Source organism: Sinohyriopsis cumingii, chromosome 2 (assembly GCF_028554795.1).
Source record: "Sinohyriopsis cumingii isolate HCF-2022 chromosome 2, ASM2855479v2, whole genome shotgun sequence".
Taxonomy (NCBI): Eukaryota; Metazoa; Mollusca; class Bivalvia; order Unionida; family Unionidae; genus Sinohyriopsis; species Sinohyriopsis cumingii.
In genome coordinates this window covers 98,861,626-98,879,327 of record NC_142962.1, presented here as the reverse complement: position 1 = coordinate 98,879,327, position 17,702 = coordinate 98,861,626, and the positions used below count along the sequence as shown (strand labels likewise).

General features: G+C 35.4%; 1 protein-coding gene across 1 annotated transcript in view; it reads right to left on the bottom strand.

Moving 5' to 3' along the window:
• LOC149805455 (uncharacterized) overlaps positions 1-17,702 on the bottom strand; it is a 270,060-nt gene that overhangs the window by 139,436 nt on the left and 112,922 nt on the right. The window contains exons 12-14 of the mRNA XM_089934230.1: positions 15,843-16,046; positions 11,088-11,185; positions 4,156-4,233 (exon numbers count right to left, since the gene is read on the bottom strand). Of these exons, the coding sequence (XP_089790356.1) occupies positions 4,156-4,233; positions 11,088-11,185; positions 15,843-16,046 (380 nt within the window). The remainder of the gene's footprint in view (positions 1-4,155; positions 4,234-11,087; positions 11,186-15,842; positions 16,047-17,702) is intronic.

Genomic DNA, 17,702 nt, shown 5'->3' with positions numbered 1-17,702 from the left:
GTAAACAGACAGTGAAGTCACAAAAAGGCTGTACACCATTGAATTTTATATTTACAGATGTATTTACTTGTAGACCTACCTTTGAAATAAGAGTTTACAATAAGAAAAAGGTTTCTCCTAAGATTAAACACTTCAAATCAATTCGCTGTGACATATTTAAATTCAACATTCAGTACAATGGAACATGACTTGTACATCTTTGAAACATGGGTCATAATTTTCCTACTCCTATTTAATATGACCCCTTGTTATAATTGTGTAGTGATTTTTAATAAAAAATGCTTTTTTGGGTGAAAACTTGATTATTATTTTTTTTAAAGTGTGAACAGGAGTGGTGCTCTACTGGACAAAATGAATTTCCAGGAATCCAAGTCTGTTTCTTCTGTCCTTTTATTCTTTAGAGCTGCTGAATACTCAAATCATCTCTTGAGAAATTCCAACATACCAAATTTATAAAATAGAAATAATTTTTGTATAAATGCATGTCTATTTTTGTAAAAATGCATGTCTATTCTTGTATAAATGCATGTCTATTTTTGTATAAATCCATATCTATTTTTGTATAAATCAATGTTTATTTTTGCATAAATACATGTCTATTTTTGTATAAATGCATGTCTATTTTGGTATAAATGCATGTACATGTTAGCATTTACACAAGGCATCTCTAAATGCAGTTACTGTTACTGTACACAAGACATCTCTAATTGCAGTTACTGTACATAAGACATCAGCAAGTGCAGTTACTGTACACAAGACATCTGTAAGTGCAGTTACTGTACATAAGACATCAGCAAGTGCAATTACTGTACATAAGACACCTCTAAATGCATTTAATGTACACAATACATTTGTAAGTGCAGTAACTGTACACAAGACATCTGTAAGTGCAGTTACTGTACACAAGAGATCTCTAAATGCAGTTACTGTGCACAAGAGATCTCTAAATGCAGTTACTGAACACAAGACATCTGTAAGTGCAGTAACTCTAAACAAGACATCTGTAAGTGCAGTAACTGTAAACAAGACATCTGTAATGAAGTTACTTTACGCAAGACATCTCTAAGTGCAGTTACTATAAAAGAATATTGCTACTTTGAACCTATCATGGTTACAAAACCCACATGCCAAGTTTGGTTTAAGTCTATAATTAATATTTTAATATTTTAGGGTCTAAAATGAAATTCTAAAATGAAGTTAAGTGGCATTATTCAAGGCATGCATCAAATATACAGTATATGATCGAATTTAGGTTACCTGATAAAAATCGATTCAAAACTGTTTATAAGCAAGTACAACAACCATAAACCTGAGTCATGACCTTTGACCTAAAAATCATTGTCTGAGTCCTGACCATCAGCTTGTTGATTGTAATGCAACTACTATATTTACTTGCTTATAAAAAACAGTCCAACTGCAAACTGCACAGAATCAGATCTGCCATCACATAAAGGACTTGCAGATCTGGGTCTGTGCAGTTTGTGAGGTGTAATAAGTAGAACTGACAACACAGACCCTGATTTGCTGGTGCATTATGCTATGGCATATCAGGATCTTTTGTTGTTTTCAGTTTTACTTGACTTACAAGCAAGTACATATGGTAAATACACAGTCTAGTCAAACTTCATTTGTACATGTACAGGTCACAGTGTTCATGACTCAAGCCAATGTCAATTAGGTCTGGTTTTCAAGATCCCTTCACTAAAGTGCTGATATATTGATGGTCATATCTGTACCATTTTCATCCAAAACCAAGAGGGCCTCAATGGAGAATAGTCCTTGACTAATGAGTCACCCTCTATAAATAAAGCATTATTATTATTATTATTATTAAATACTGCAAGTATTATTTGGTGAAAACCCAATATTTTAAACGCAAATTTTTGTTATATATATATATATATATATATATATATATATATATATATATATATATATATATATATATATATATATATAATATATCATGGCGTTAAACCCTACAACAACAACAACAACAACAATTTTCCAGTCACATGGCTGTGACATCTGCAGTGTGGCAGTTTAGTGATGTCTAGCACTGGGGCATCATGCCGCAGACATGTAGCATCATAATCCACCCAGTCACATTATTTGACATCAGGTCGACCAGTTCTAACACGAACCTCTTAATGCTGAGTGCCAAACAAGGCAGTTGCAAGTGCCATTTTTATAAGTCTTTGGTATGACGTGGACAGGGTTCAAACCCATGACCTCCCATATCAGAGGTGGACGTTCTAACCACTTGGCCAATCAAGCACTTATTTTCATCCTGAACCAGCTACATATTGTTATGATAATAACTTAGTGAAATATCAATGTTGATAAGAACTTCTGTTCTGAAGAAGCAGCCATATAAAGATTCTATCCACAATATTTAGCCTATGTGCCTTTGAACTAATGTTACTGTGCAAAAAATCATTGTTCATCTTTCAATTAGTGACCTTGAGCTAAGGACTTTTGACCCCCAAATCAATAAGCTTATTCCTTATCTAAATTTCAAGCCATCAATAACGTTTGGCCCATTTATGTAATGTTGAACTAATGTTGTTGCGCAGAAACTGTTTTTCTTCTTTCAGTCATGATGACTTTGAACTTTGACCTTTTGACCATGAAATTAATAGGTTTCAACATTACCCCAAGTGCAAGCTATACAAAAAGATTAGTCCTGGTCTGTGATACAGAACTAGCTACTGTGCAGAAACCATTTTCTTTTGTCACAGTTAATCTGACTTTTCACTTTTGATGCCAAAATCAAACTGACTTGTTTCTTAACTAAAGTGCAAGCTATCCACAATGCTTGGTCCATATATGTGATGCAAAACTATGTTATTGTGCAGACACAATCTTTTGTCTTTAGGTCACAGTGACATTAACCTTTGACTTCAAAATCAATAGGTTTCCTTCCTACCCTGAGTCCAAGCTATCCAGAAAGTTTGATGAACAAACTAAGCTTGGAATGCAGAAAAGGATATGTTAATGGACAAATGGACATAGTCAACATGACAGACTTATAAAAAGTTGCATCCATTTTGTATTTTCATATCACACGTACTATTGATTAACTGAGAGTATGAGGCACAGAACCTCTAGATATCACTATCAAATCTAGATATATCACCACCTAATGCTACTCACATCCTTGTTCTTCTGCATTGCGAAGTCGTAAGATTTTTAAATATCCCCACTTAGATTAAGCATTTTCCGTTACAGTGATATATTCTGAAGGCATCTGAGTGCAATAAGAAACATTTTTGTTGCACATCTATTTTAGTCACATCCAGCAGCCATGAGATAGTGATTACAGTGTCAGGCACAGCAAGATGTCATTTACCCAAGTTATCCATAGTGATTACAGTGTCAGGCACAGCAATATGTCATTTACCCAAGTTATCCATAGTGATTACAGTGCCAGGCACAGCAATATGTCATTTACCCAAGTTATCCATAATGATTATAGTGTCAGGCACAGTAATATGTAATTTACCCAAGTTATCCATAGTGATTACAGTGCCAGGCACAGCAATGTCATTTACCCAAGTTATCCATAGTGATTACAGTGTCAGGCACAGCAATATGTCATTTACCCAAGTTATCCATTAGGACTATTTGACTGGTACTCAAAAAAATGTGCACTTTGTTAACTGCTCCTGAATTTTGGCACTTCTGGTTATAGTCATGTGATGCAATAGGACAGATGAAGTGAAATCCAGATGTACTCTCAGCTTGAAAAATACATAACTGCAAATACAGGGAACAACCATATTTAAGCCTTAGTTTATATACTAAAGCAAGATGATAACTGGAGTTCACTATAATGGTTCCTATCTAGCCTTTATTGCAGGTAAACAGTGAGGGTGTGTGTGTGATTTGGATTTTTAACATAGCAGGTAAACAGGACTATGTTTCTGAGTAATCAATTTTTAATTGGAAAATATACCTTTGATCAGACAGCTGTAATAGAAGTTCTGAATTATCTTCATTAATGAATTATTCAACAGCTATGCCATGCTTAAAATCAGCATCAAGGCACAAGCTCTTGCAACTCACTGTTTACTACACCATGGTGTAACTACTGAACAGGCACCATGCAAACTTTCTAAATTTTTTCTCCATAATATATAATTAGATTTTTACCTCCTGAGCTGATGCCAGCAATTTGTGCAACCGATCTATTTCTTGCCGCAGTTGCCGAATGATGGAAACATTTGGATCCTGTGTAGAAAATACACACAAAATCATATTACTAAGGGGGAAAAAAGCTAAGTTTCATAAAGAAATATGAATGAAAATGTTTGATATGTTCTATTACCTTTCATGTATACAGAAATAATTTTTTAATATGGGGTGAAAATACAACTATTCATACTTTAATAATATATTCAGAACCTATTTACTAAAACAAGTGTGGTTGTAAAACTAATTTCTTAAATTAATTGGAGTATGATTGACAATTATTCTTCCAACAGTTCATATTTTAAGCACACAACTAAATAGTATTCTGAGAATATGGTACTATATATACTCACTTATAAATCAAGTTAAACTGCAAACAACAAAGATCCTGATCTGCCACAGTATAATGCACCTGCAGATCAGGGTCTATTTTGTTTGTTCTACTGATTACTCCTAACAAATTGCACAGACCCAAATCTGCCAGCACATTATGCAAAGGCAGATCTGGGACCATGCAGTTTAGAGCTGGATTCATCTTACAAGTAAATAGATACGGTATTGTCATTTATTTTTCCTTCAATAATATTATTACAAAATAAGGTGACCCAAAATCAAGTAAATTCTAAACTGTACTTAACCAAACTGACATTTTATAAGCTTGCAGATTTTTATCAATTGTAATTTAATACTTTGAATACATTTATGCATTATACTTCATTCAATGGCATTAAGAATTTTAGATGGATCAAATGTACACATTTCTTAGATAAAATGACAACCCTACAAAAGCAACATGGAAAAAATTATCAGCTGTGATATGAACAAGCTGTCACAGTAATTACTGATTTCATTAATGGCACCAAAGATACTTCATTCAAAGTCAACTCCAGATGGTAAAGATGCGTTATACTGAATGCCAAGACTTGTTTATGACCCATGCAATCTCCCCGTGCATCTGACAGGGGCAAACTTTAACACAAAACACAGAATACTGATGTTACCCTAATTATGCCCTTGCCACTGATGAAACAATATTGTACTTATATCTAACCATACTGTAGCATGTGAAGCAAAAAACAGACTTAAACAGTTTAATCTCATTAATTTGTCTTCTGTTTATGGGATTATATTTGATGACACTATAACAGGAACAAAGTGTGTGTGTATCTGTGTCTGTCATTCAAAAGCTTATAGGTGTAACCACCATTTTGGTTTTGGTTTTGGTTTAATGTTTAACGATACATGAAACTAATATAGAGGTAATTTAACACTTGGGCAATTGGTGCATTGTTCAAGGAAAAGCCGCAGTACACACATTAGGTTGATCTGATGCTAGTACTCAAACCTTCATCTTTCTGTTTATGCTCTGGTCAAAATCTGCTATTTAAAGTAACTGGGTTGTATTCTCCACTCTCCAAAATAGAGGCTTCAGTTTTTGTTTATTACTTACTCGAGTTTTCATGATTAGAATCATAACTATGAAAACTTCAATATCTTAGGTAAAGGCTCTGATACTGATGTAGTAGCAATTAGATTTTATAAATTTTCAAATTCAGATGATTTAGTGATGTAGAAGCAAAGAACTTGTACATTTCGAGTATGAGAAATGGTAGCTACGGTTGCTCACGCAGCTTCACTGACTTGATGGTGAACAAGTTCTCTCAAGATTTTAAAGCACATACAAAATTCTTCCAGCTATAACGATTGGATTTTACTCTTAAACCTTTTCATACATAATATATGTGTGTACCAAAAATGTAAAATGGTTAAAACTGCTCTTAAACGTAACATACACTACACTGCCTAAAAGTTAACAGGCAGGCCTATGTGTATGGAGTCGAATAGGTAACAGGTATTCTATTTATAGTACACTGCACTGGGTGATTTTGTTACATGTATATCAAAGCTCTAAAAAGCCATACACTATATGAGGTAAAGGGTTAATATAACTTAACAGCTGACCATATTATTAAGCAAGTTTATGATTTTAAGAACAAACTCTTGGTCAACAGTCTTTCAACCATGACAAAAACCATTGGACATGACAAAAGATGCCTTTTTACCAAATCTGATCCTAAACTGGATCAGCAATAGTGTTAATAAACTCAAATCAAATTCATGATTACCTCATTAATTAGCATTGATCTCGCAAACTAGATAATGTGACAGAACTTGATACAAAAAACTCATGTATTTCAAATTTGATCCAACTGGACCACACAGCATAAGAAATATTTTGGTAATGTCAATATGACAAGCCATATAGGGGAAGTAGTGATAACATTTTCAAGACGGCAATTGTGGGAGCAATACTTGTACTAATGGATGAATGGACAACAGATGACTGACAACAGCTCATTCCATAATCCCAAAAGTTCTCCCAATCTATGACCAATTAAGCTAAAACTTATTGAAAAACATGCTAGACTGACCAATGTCACTGCATTCTCTTGTGCTGAATCATACACAACTGAGTGAAAACATTTCCAGTTCAACTCAACTATCTGCCTGATAGGGTTGGAGTATAAAATGGGTTTAAATGGATTACAAAAAGCTCAGTGGAAGCAATAAAACCTTAAGAAAGTGAACTTTTCATATCTAATCAGTTTTTTAATTTGGCACATCAGTATGGATTGGTTTGGTAATATCTTTGTAACAGCAGCCTTTTCAAAAGTCAGATTTTGGATCAGATCTATGTTTCAAACCAGAATTTGATTTGTTTTCAATTTGTCACTGATAAGATCTTTTCTGGAAGAAATACTTTGATTTGATTGACTTACAGTAACACTAAACAAGAGTCCCTTGAAAGGAGTGATGCTCAACCATTTTTTTTAAAGTGCAATAACCCTCTACCTCATAGAGTGTATGGCTTTTTAGCCTCTCGATACACATGCAGCAAAGTTACCAAGTGCAGTGCACTATAAATAGAACACCTGTTACCTATTCGACTCTATACACATTGGCCTGCCTGTTAACTATTAAGCAATGTAGTGTATGTTATGTTTAACAGCAATTTTAACCATTTTATGTTTTTCGTACACACATATGTTATGTATGAAAAAATTTAAGAGTAAAGTCCGATCATTATAGCTGTGTGATTATTTTTCACAGAAGAATTTTTAATGTGCTTTAAAATCTTGAGAGAACTTGTTCACCGTCAAGTCAGTGAATCCGCATGACCAAGCGTAACTGTCATTTCTCATACTCGAAATTTACAAGTTCTTTGTCTGCGTCTACATCATTAAATCATCTGAATTTGATAATTTATAAAAACTAATTGCTGCCTACATCAATATTAGAGCCTTTACCTAAGTTATTTAAGCTTTCATAGTTGTGATTCAATCCTGAAAACTCGAGTAACTACTGAACGAAATCTGCAACCTCCATTTTGGAGAGTGGAGAATATGACCCATTTACTTTAAATAGCAGATTTCGACCAGAGCATAAACAGTGACCACATGATCTGACGTAATGGTCATTCACAGAAATGAATGTAGTATCTAATAGGGGGTTTTCCCCGAAGGTGGTGCTACGAAAACTCGTTCAAAATGGCTGATGTTTAAAGCAGGCATCAAAAGGCGCTTCCATGAGAATGGTGTAGAGACGTGAAAAGGCGCTTGTATGCGAACTGAGTAGAGGCATCCAAAGGCGCTTCCATGTGAATGGAGTAGAGGCATCCAAAGTTGCTTGCATGAGATAAAGGTCTATATGCTTCAAGGAACACAGATATGTTAATTTCTTTCATAGAATTTGAATTTACAGTCATCTTCTTTAGGCTCATATGAAAAGACATCTTATTCTCGATCAGAAGTCACTTTTTTGACCAATACACTTCCCCCCACTTCCAGGAACTCACTTTTTGAGATCTGACTGACCCCACTGTCTGGGAATATGGCAAGTATGAGATAAGACCATTTATTCTTTCTAACTGCTTAGTACTGAAACAATCTGATATTCTTTGCGAGATAATATTTCCAAATTTATCCAGCATGGCAGGCAAACTGGTTGTAAGATCCTGGCCATTTTCATATTGGAAAAACTAGAAACTATTAGAAGATCTGGATGAAAATACCATCTTGATATGACCATCTATCTATTCAAGAGGATTAAGGAGAAGACTTCCAATATGTTCATGACGAGTAGGAATACAAACATCTTCAAGAGGGCCATTGCAGAGGCCATACTGGATGTTAGATCAATGTCATTTTCATTTATTACCATCTAGACATCATAAGAAATCTTCTGGTGAAAACCTATGTTGAGATGACCATCTATTCATGACGAGTAGGAATACAAACATCTTCAAGAGGGCCACTGCAGAGGCCACACTGGATATCCAAACTGCATCATTTTCATATGGGACAAACAAGACCTTAGGATGAATGTGTGTATATGCGTGTAAAGTTCCATGGCAACCCTCCAAGTAGTTTAGGAGCAGTCATAGCAAACTTGTGCCAATGGATGGAAAGATGATGGACAAGTGACACAAGACCATTCCATAAAGAACAAGACCTAGTCTTCCAATCCGATTTTTTAAATGAGCGGTGGTTAAGCAAACTTGTAAAAACAATCCAGGATGTAAATATAATGGATTTTTCAAAAAATATTCAAAGGACAAAGAAAGCATCTATCCCAGGTGCCGGGCGACCCTTGACATATTCGCATGAGAAGGAGCAGGAAATTTTATCTTGGTTACTCTGTATGCGGGACCATCACGTACCTGTAACAATTGAGATGTTACAAAATTATGCTACTGCAGTTATTCAGGAGGATAATCTAAAGTTTCAGGGCTCAAGAGGATGCGTTGATGGATTTTTCAAGCGAAATGGACTTGCACTGAGATGTAGAACTTCAATATCTCAAAAACTACCTCGAGACCTAGAGGAAAAAATAGACTGCTTTACCAGATATATAAGAAGGCTGCGGGAGGATGAGGAATTTGATGAACATTTAACTGGAAATAAAGACGAAACACCAGTGTATTTCGACTTGGTTCCAGGGAAGATAATTGAGAAAGTCAGAATGAGAGAGGTGCGTATTTGAGGTACCTGTAGTGACAATCGCGATTTAACTTCTGTTTTGACATGCCTGGCATCTGGTGACTTGTTGCCACGCATGATAATCTTTCAGGGAAAAAGAAACTTAAGAAAAATCTAAAAATCACAAAGGGAGTTGTAGTGAAAGTTCAACAAAAAACATGAATGGATGAACACCTAATGCTGGATTATACTGATGAAGTTTGGAAAGTACACATGAAGTGCGCACAATTCTCTCCTAGTGTTGGATTCATTCCATGGCCATTTGACTGATGAGGTAAAAAACTCCATGAAAAAATCCAGAACAACAAAAGCAGTAATCCCTGGTGGAAGTACAAGTAAACTACAACCACTGGACGTATATCTAAATAAGCCTTTCAAGGGACTGCTGCAGAAAAAATGGTCAACGTACATGAAGGACCAGGCTTCCAAAAATATTTCAACCAGGGAAGATGGTGAGGAGGCAACCAAAAAAATTCCAGCCCCTTTAAAGCAGGAGATGATTGACTGGATTTTTGAAGCTGTGAAGAATTGAAGAAGAAAAAGAACATGATACTCAGTAGCTTCAAAGTTACTGGCCTTTCAAATGTAATAAATGGTAGAGAGGACCACTACATAAGGAATGACAATGCAGTTCTATTGGAAAGTCTTTCTAGTGACGAAGAATGTGAATGGTTTGAGAGTTTTGAGCTGGAAGACTTGTAAAACTCTTGAAAATTATGAATGTTTCATTGCATCATGTTTTTCCATTTATTTTGTACATTCGTCCAACTTTGGATCACAAATTATATCCTTGAAAATAACATGCTGTGTTTATAAATACAAAAATATTTTTTATACATGTTGCTTTGTTGTTCTCTCTCACTCTCTCTCTTAAATTCATTTGCCATTTTTTTTTCAGCTGGCTTCAGAACAAGTATCAGTAGATTAATATTGTTCTTGAGTTAATGGGCTTGTTGTACACATTTTCAATACCCCATGGGTAGTCTCATTTCCCTATGTAGAGCCTCCTTAATTTGATCTGTAGAGGTGAATCTGGTCTTCAATCCAGTATTTACTGGAAAAGACCAAGCTAAAGGTCAAGCGTATTTAATTAGCATGTATATTACGTCTGCATAGCCATGTGCCACAGTGACAATGGATCTCATAATTACAACCAAAACGATTTATTGATTCAGGTTTTAAGTACCAATGGAATATGATAGTGTACAAGTAAACTACAGCCACTGGATGGAGAGGACCACTGTATGTTGTTGTTGTTCTAGGGTTTAACACCATTTTTCAGCACAAGATAGGCTATACATGGTGGCCAGTATAACTGGTGGAGGAAGAACACTGGAAAACCCTGGGAAGATTCACCGACCCACGAGAAGCCACTGGCAGGCTTTCCCACGTAACCACACTAGCCGAGCATTGGACTCGAACCCACACAGACAGAGGTGAGATGGCAGTGATCCGGAGTGGTGAGCACTTTAGACCACTCGGCCACTACCACTGTATGTAGTGATTACATAAGGAATAACGCAACTGACAGGTAACTGACCAATAAAGATTATTCTCTCTCTCTCATAACAACAATCAGATTCTTGAATTGAGAGCAGAATGAGACCAAATTTGTACATTAGTTTTGTAGGTTAGGTTGTCGAGTGTCGTGTGTTCTGCAGGCCATGTCCAGGTATGATCCATTTATTTTTTGTATGCGGTCATTACCACAAAATGATAATCATTTATTTTACATACAATTTTTCGTACACTGAAATTATTAATTATTTTATCGTGTACGAAAAATAACATGAAATACGGTATGGCAGAAATAAAAGAGGCATTTCAATGAAAAATGTCACATTCTTTACATACCTCATTAATGTGTGGTTTGTTGATGATAATTTTGGCTCTCTGTGCATATCTTAGCGTATTGATTGTCTCTGAGTAATACAAGCTGGACGGAGTTATAGCTGAAAATAAAAAATCATGATGATATTGTGCATTCATTTCAAACACAAGTCACTACTGGACAGGTTTTACATTATAATCTGTCCCAAGTATTAATCAAAAGAAAAACAATGTGTGCCTTTCCACTATTGATGACCTGCCTGTGTAAACTGATATGCATATGTTGTATTATCTATTAAATGAAGAAGTTAAAAATCAATTACAAGAAACATATTACAAAAGAACTAAACTGTTACAGATTTACTATCATGGCTGTCATGGTCTCAGAAAAATCTGCTCTAGATCTTTGACTAATTTCATATTATATAATACAGTAAATAAATTTGTTGTTAATGGAACATTGTATTTGTACTGTAAATTCATTTACTGTATATACTTGCGTATAAACCTGTTCTGGTATAAGCTGATCCCTTAAACTGAATAGGTATAAAATCTAAAAAGTGCATGACTCGCATATGAGCCTACCCTAAAGTCCAAGACGACATCACAAGATGCAAGCAGTAAGTTCTAAATGCATTTATTTAGGCAAACTTACATTAGCAAAAACTACCCGTATAACCAGTGGCATAACTACTGTGGTAGCAGGTACATAAGTGCTATGGGGCCCAGCCATGTTGATGGCCCGGACCCACTAGGAAAGAATAAAATATTAAAATGACAGTTGGGGGGGAGTACAAAAAGTTTGCTGTGGGGCCCGTGGTTAGATAGTTATGCCACTGCATATAACTCTCAAGGCTGGCATGTACGATTATTACATAGATATGGTTTTATTTAATTTTGTTTCCTTATTGTTTTTGCCGAATTCAGATTTGTGTATAACTTGATCAGATGATGACATGAATGGAGTATTCATGGGTTGCTGTAACACTACCTCTCCCTTTTGACTCGATTTTTGTTTGTTTATGCGTTATTGCATTAGACTTTTTATATCAGTGCACCAGCAATTACATTTTTATTTTGCCTTGAAATTGTAAATATCTAACTCATTAAAATATTATTCCAGTATGACAACAATGAACAACAATAGGGTTTGATTCAATGCTCACAATTAGGCTAGTGAGTGTATCGTGTATTTACATAATGGCGTCATCACATGTGCATTGTAGGTTTGAACACATGCTGAATGAAGTACATTCTGCTGAATGAAATACATACTTGGATTTGAATCATATCATGGGTACCACTGCAATAAACTTTAATGATAAATCCAAACTACAATGAAGTTTTAGAAATAATGCTTCAAAAATTATGCAAATACCATAAAATCTGAGTTTTAGTTTGCATTGATGTAAGCAACCTTACACCCCATTTTACAAAACTATGGTAATTGTGATAATATTAGAGTGAATGGCAATTACACATCAAAGTACTGGTACAGTTGCTGGTCCAAATTCCCCCTGAACCCAGGCCAGTTTCAGCATTTTAATGACTGTCGGAAAACAAAATACAAATCTGTCAACATCCAGTTTTCCATTGTGTGGAAACTTATGATTTTGTTCAGCCAAAATACAACAGTAAAATAGATTGATAATGATCTTGGTTAATCTATATTCAGAATTTTAGCCTTTTACCATTCTTTCACGAACAATTGTGCTGGTTGTGCCTTGCACAATCGAATGTGTGTACCTTTTCAAAAAGATTACCTCATATTGTAGAATCACTTGTATCATTGAAAAAGAGTAACTCGTGAACATGTGGATCAATGTAAAAGAAAGAGCTATTACTGACTAGCTGAAGTGTTATCTGAAAGAATGCGATTTGGCTGAAGAAAGGAATGAAGTAAAATCTGCATCTATTATGTTTGGGAATAAACAAGGATTAAAGTGATGCTAGACATGATTTGCACTGTGTAAGTACTGTACATTTTGTACAGCCTGGTCTCCCGTGTAAACTTGAACCAGCCCATTAATTATGAAGTCTTTATTTACCTATATTTAATTTCGTGTTGGAGAAAACAGAAAATATGCACATGCAAAATAATAACAAAAGCAATCATAGTAGTTTATAACAGTTTAGTATGTGTTGGGACACAAAGAATTTTTTTTTCTTCATATGCATATACGTCATAGGACACAAAAAAAATATTTTTCCTTGTCCCATGATTTACAGCCATTATGGTAGTCAACAAAAGAAATCTTAAAATCTTTGAAATTTAGACCTTGGCCCATGGATAAGCTGACCCCCCCCCTTTCAGGCATTTATTTTTTCCTAAATTATTCGGCTTATACGTAAGTATAGACGGTACTATTTGAGTCACATTTTTGTGGGTCTCACCAAATTTTTTTATATCAGTACTCAATTTGGTGCATCAGGGAAGAATTTTGCTTGCATTAAAAGTATTTTTATTGAACTGATGCATCCAAGAGTTTTAAATTTGTCAAGCTGCTCCTCAGATGACATCATAAACAATGCCTCTGCCTGTATAAACCATCTAACCCCTGGGTCAGTTATGATTTAAGAATTCACTGTGTTATATTAATTTTTTTTAAATTTTTTAAATGGAAAAATCTATAAATTTACAAAACTGCAAAGAGTTGCTAGCTTAAGCATTATAGTTTCTATTTTATCCAGTTACGTTAAATCAAAGAAAGGCTTTTCTGCAAGTTTCACCAGATTTCAATATGCATGGCAGTGTCATTATCCTAAATGTAACTGTGAGGTGTGTGTGTGTGTGTGATTAGGATTTTTAATGTAGCTTTAACAATTATTCAGTCATATCGCTACGATGTCTGCAGTGTGGCAGTTTATAGTGATCTCGAGCACTGGGGCATCATGCCACAGACACGTAGCATGATGTCCCACCCAGTCACATTATCCTGACACCAGGCTGACCAGTCCTAACACTAACCTCTTAATGCTGAGCGCCAAGCGAGGTAGCTGTTAGTACCATTTTTTTAAGTCTTTGGTATGACTCGGCCGGATATCGAACCCATGGCCTCCCGCTTCCAAGGCGGATGCTCTAACCACTAGGCCACCGAGCAGTTTAACTGTGAGGTAATCCAGTGTTAGATATAAATAAATAGTTTATAACTACTGTACACACTAGCTTATAAGTAAAGACCTTTTTAAGAAAATTCAATTCATTCAGAGTAGGGATTGTCTTATAAGCATGACATTCCAACAATTTTGATCATCTAGGGGTGTGATGTTAGAAACTCTAGATGCTTGCAGTAAACAAAAAGACTCAATTCAAATATTTTTAGGTTTTCATTCCACTATTCCCATACAGAAATGAGTGTATGGTATGTACTGTGTTTATCCATTTCATGATGGTATTCATTACACAATACTTTGTATCTACTGTTATTCCAATTTTAATAGTTTGAAAATATTGTGGGTAAATTACATTCTACCTCCTGTAAAGTGACATGTCCAACAATGTTGCTTACTGTGGAATTTTACTAGCAAGTATATTACTCCCATTTTCATGTAAATTCTAACAACCTTATTTTTTTTTTTGTCTTGCTGTATCAACAGTCGGATGCATACTTTTTCATAAGTTTGATTTAATACCCAAGTGATATTTCCCCACTTTTCTGCCAGTGCACATGTCCAAATAAACCCTTGGCTTGTAAAGACAGTACTTGTTATGTTTTCAAGTTGAATGCACCATGAATTTAATACATGGACTTGTTCAGTATCAAGCACAGTTCTAAAACTTCCTGTGCAGATCTGACCTTATTTCCTTAGCTTGTAAAGGAAGAACCCTCTTTGTTTTCCCTCATGACAACCCTTTGATCTGAATCTGTTCAGTGCCAAGTAGCAGTAGATGGTTCCTTATGTGATCTTGCCACAGAATTGACATGTGATCTTGCCACAGTATTGACATATGATCTTGCCACAGAATTGACATGTGATCTTGCCACAGAACTGACATGTGTTCATTTGCAGTATTTAGTAGATTTCACAAACTGTGTGACAAAAGCATTACTTAGAAAAGACAAGCTCATTCTCTATATAATATGGCAGTGAAGACGAGGAAATGGAGTCAGATGATAATGATGAAAAGATGATAACAATTTTTTTTTAAAAATGACTAAATGACAATGGAGTATTTCAGAGCTTTATCAGAAAATGAAGATATATTTGTGGACTTTGTACCAATGACATTAGATAGTGAGATTAAAAGGATTCAGTGAATTAAAAAAAATTGTCATACCTTTCACTTGTTTTTTTGTAAGCTTTCACTGTTTATTTGTGAGATGTGTGGAATTAACATATTATGTGATATTGTTAACTGGATCATTCTAAACTGTTGTTTCCATATTTGCTTGTGACTTATAACTGAACTCATGGATTTATCATATAAGTGGTTTTAAAATGTCAAAATTATGGAGTTTAATCGATTTAATCAAGACCAATTGTAAGTTGTCAATTTCTTTGTGATATAGTCCCTCCCTCCATCTATCGCTTATTTATTTTTCCAACTTGCAACACTGACATGTTGACAACAAATCACTGAGATGGATCTGGCTTGCAAAATACACTCCAAATTATAAGACAAAGAAAAATTGGCTTTATGAAGTTCTAAAAATGGAGTGGTCCACTTATAACTGAGTATATAAGGTACCATGAGATCAATAACAAACCTTTACCCCACCAAAAAAAATAATATTAAACTTATATCAGCTGATGAGATTGTAAAGTCTAGTCACTCACTAGCAATCATGATAGTTTTGGAGTTGCCCCCAAGGCTGTCTTTGAGAAGCCATGTAAGGACAGAATCTCGGTATGGGATATAGGGTGCATGCTGTTTCCTATGCCCCGATTCCGGTGATGCCAGTGTCTCACCACCACCACTGCTGTGGAAGCTTTGCATCGACCCCATGTTGTTTGAACTCCATGACAATAAGGACCGCTCAGCTGCAAAAAGAAAACTTGTATTAAACGATGACTTAGTTCTATTCATGCAAAAGTACTTCATATGCAAGCAGTGTACTGTATATACCCGCTTATAAGTCGAGTCCAAATGCAAACTGCACAGACCCTGATCTACCATCACATATTGTGCCTGCAGATCTTGGCCTATGCAGTTTGCTATGAGTAGCCAGCAGAACAAACAACAATGAACCTGATCTGCAGGTGAAACATGCTACAGCAGATAAACTTTTTTATAAGTTGAGTCAAATTGCAAATAACAAAGATCCTGACCTGCCTCATCATAATTCACCTGCAGATTTGGGTCCATGTTATTTCTTCTTCTGATTACTCTTTAAAACCAGCACAAAACCAGATAGGTCACCGTATTATGTGATTGCAGATCTGGGTCTGTGCAGTTTGCATTGGACTTGTCTTGTAAATATATGTTATATATTATTATGGAGACATAATGACTGTAATATGTATTATTTAGAACATAATGGCTTCATCACAAGATAATTATATCATATTACTGTTGTGCAGCAATATGTAAATTATTTACGGCCCAACAATGATCACAACTCATGAAACTCCACCTATATCATGCATAAAAACTCTCAACAAACATCTACAAGGAATGTTCAAAAAGCTAATATATATCCTAACAAAAGTAATGCATTAATGAAAGCTTGCCTAAACCACCCCACCCCCTGTAAGAGAGCTTTTTCTCTTAATTGGCATGATATTTTGGTTCCAAAATAGCTGTTCCATTCTTAAACAGACACTCAATCTGCAATGAAAAGGTGGCCTTATATAAAATAGCAGTCTGTGAGGTTAAACTGTTAAAATTAAACTATTTAGTTGCTGGGCAAGATGGTCTCAAATCAGTGTGTGGAGTCTCTTGGGGTTGGGTGGGGTGGGGTGGAGAATAACCTTATTTGTATGTAGGCCATTTTTAAATACTAATCCAGGTATAGCCTCTCTCGAGAGGGGTATCTGAAGATGTGCAGTACTATATTGGTCATGTTTAGATACTAATCAATGTGTGGCCTCTCTTGACAGGGGCCTTTAAAGAAGGAGAACCATGTAAAACTTGCATGTAGGCCATGTTTTGACACTAATACAGGTGATGTCTCTCAGAAGGCTTTTACAATAATCAAACCTTTTATAACGGACATCCTTATAAAACTACCAATGTGTTTTACCATAACAGTTTCCAATTAAGCTTAGTTTTTATGTTAACTTAATTTTGTATAACCAACACCAAAGGAACCACTCCAATGGCCCAGTGGTTCGAGTGTCCACCTCAGATGCAGGAGTTTGTGGGTTTGAACCCTGGCCAAGTCATAACAAAGACTTTAGAAAATGGTACAAACAGCTGCCTCACTTGGTACTCAGCATTAAGAGGTTAGTGTTAAGACTGGTCAGCCTGATGGCAGCATAATGTGAGTGGGTGGGACACCATGCTACATGTCTGCAGCACGATGCCTCAGCACTAAACTGCCACACTGCAAGACATCATTGTTAATGCTATGTTAAAAATCCAAATTACACACACAGACACACGCACATACACCAAAGGGACAGTCAAAACATTACATTTCTTTCTGTACCGTTTAATCAAATTAGGGTGTTTCTGTTAATTTGTCTACATACCAA